The sequence below is a fragment of the Montipora capricornis genome, chromosome 7, assembly GCF_036669925.1.
Source record: "Montipora capricornis isolate CH-2021 chromosome 7, ASM3666992v2, whole genome shotgun sequence".
NCBI classification, from domain to species: Eukaryota; Metazoa; Cnidaria; class Anthozoa; order Scleractinia; family Acroporidae; genus Montipora; species Montipora capricornis.
Genome location: NC_090889.1, coordinates 23,707,554 through 23,710,053, shown reverse-complemented (window position 1 = coordinate 23,710,053; position 2,500 = coordinate 23,707,554). Strand labels below are relative to the sequence as shown.

Below are 2,500 nucleotides of genomic sequence, written 5' to 3'. Positions count from 1 at the left end.
ACGGTCGAAAAGCCAGTAGGTTGGAGGTGGGCCTTTAAATTAGGATGTTTGAGGACGATTACGGTTAGATTTCAAAATGTGACAGAAATCGATTTATTGTCCGTGAGGAAGAGTGTATTCTAGTGACCAGTCTCCTTCGCTCACCACTGCGCAAACTCTGCCTGCCTATTTCAGGTTGGTCGGAATGATCGGAGAACCCGAGCGAACCCGACCCGACCCGAGCGAAAGTTCGCCCCCCAACCCTATTATTTCTCTCCCACAGCATCCGAGAGCCCGAAACCAAACCTGCCTTCCAGGCCCCTGAGATTGCTTCGCTTGAGTTGCGTTCTTTAGAGTGTATTTGATGTGTCTCGTTATAGGTACTGGAGTTCCTTAAGTAACTTGGTGGCGTCGCTGTTGAATAGCATGAGGTCCATTGCTGGTCTTCTGTTACTTCTCTCGTTATTTATGCTCATATGTTCGCTTCTTGGAATGCAAATATTTGGTGGCAAGTAAGTCCGACATGTCTACGATAGCCTCTAATGAGACGCATGGCGATTTTGCTTATCGTTTTGGATTATCCCGCCTCTCATTATTTTCCTCAATTTTAGCATCATATGAGTTTGAAAATAGAGGCGATAAACCTCACAAATTGTCCCTCTAAATCTCCACTTTAAGCGGGAAGTAGAAGAAGAAGGAAAACTACTCTTCTTCCGCCCTTCCCATTTTTCCCTGTGCCTATCTCTCGCGCGTTTCCCCCTCGTCCCCACGCCTCTAGGGTACGACTGGGGACTAGTCAGCTCGTCAAGTGCACAAAACACTCAGAAAAAGCCTCACTTAAAGTGACGCAAACGATAACGGTAACTCCATTGTTTTAAATACGCTTTAACCTAACGGGGTACTTTGGGGGCTGAGCGTAAAAGGAAGTGGGCTCTTTGCTTTTCTCGATTCTCGATTGCTATTTGAAATTGCTGCGCGCGTATAAAAATCACAGCGACGCAGGCGAGAAAATTGCATGAAATATCAGCCTGCCTTTAGTGGGAACCACCACTCCAACAGAAAGAGAACCTTTAAGCGCAGAAAAGATGATGCTGAGAGTTTTTGTACTATTACAACAAAGCAACCACAGCATGTAACATTTTCAATATGGCCGTGAAATTTGAAAGTTAGCATATGCGTGCAATTGTTCTTTCATGCAAGCGCATGCCTTGATCTTGATTTTTTTTAAAACAGAAATTAGATTAATGAAAGAAATGTATATTTTTAAGTGCGGTTCATGGGCGATAGGACTGAATTTTAATATTTCGAAATTGGTCTATGAAAGATAAGACCACTTTCGATATATTAAAATTCAGTCCCAAACAAAAGGCATCTTCTCGAGGCTCTGGGGAATAAACTCATACAAATCCTTATATTTATTCCCCAGAGCCTCGAGATGATGTCTTTTGTTTAGGACTGAATTTTAATATATCGAAAGTGGTCTATTAAAGCAATTGTCTCATATAGAGACCTGAAATATTCAGGTGTCTCCAACGGGATTCGAACCCATGAACCTCTGCGATGCCGGTGCAGTGCTCTAACAATTGAGCTATGAAGCCACTCAGTTGGGACCGCGTCAATTCGTTGGGGTCATTTGTTTACAATTAGATTGTGAACTAAAACCAGAAACCCATAAGGGTTGAAACGTGTAACGCGCGTTCACAGCTTCCGAGTATTCAGTGCTAAGTACCATATTTGGAAACCCCTCGCTCCAGTTAATTTCGCGCGAGAACATTGGTGGTATTGCGTCACGATGTTCTTGCGAACTGATTGGATGAATATTTCTCTCTTGTTGTTCCAAATATGGTACTTAGCAAATCGAATCTTCAGAAGCTTGTTTCCCAGCACACAAGGGGCCGTTACACGTTTCAGCCCTTATGGGTTTCTGCTAAAACGTAATATTCTTTTCTGTTATGTAAAGTTGTTTTTTATAGAAGTGGATTGTTCCTTTGTGGATAAATGGGCGACTGAACTTTTGTCTTTTTGGAATAAATTTAAAGGTTTCTTCCCCTTACAAAATGAGATTTTTGAAATAACGTTGTCTTTTTCTTTGATTCCCGCAAAGGTTTAATATGGATGGTGATGAAATTCCTCGCAGTAATTTTGATTCCTTTTGGAAAGCTCTCGTAACAGTATTTCAGGTACGTCAGCGCAAGCAACGCACGTGAATACGGAAGCATTTTGACCAATCGTAGCTTTTTGTTGGAACAAGAGGACCAATAAACTACAAGCTATTTCTCCTGCGCATGTTGCTTGCGCTTCAAAAATTCATTAATAATTCATGAAGAAACAGCCTATCAGATCACTGATGTAACGTCACGTGTGCGAGCTTTAAAAACTGATAAAACACTTCTCATTAGAGTTCTCTTTGTGAAGCATACCAATAAGGCATAGTTACGCAAACCCTCGACTGTCGCGAATTCTCCCAACTCCCCCTCGTGTTTAGATGAGGCTATGGAAACATGGAAAAAGTCTTCTATTG

General features: G+C 42.0%; 1 protein-coding gene across 1 annotated transcript in view; it reads left to right on the top strand.

Annotated features, from left to right (window-relative positions):
• The window catches only part of LOC138056498 (voltage-dependent L-type calcium channel subunit alpha-1D-like), a 59,173-nt gene that overhangs the window by 29,812 nt on the left and 26,861 nt on the right, over positions 1–2,500 (top strand). Inside the window, 2 exon segments of the mRNA XM_068902315.1 lie at positions 360–491; positions 2,084–2,159. Of these exon segments, the coding sequence (XP_068758416.1) occupies positions 360–491; positions 2,084–2,159 (208 nt within the window).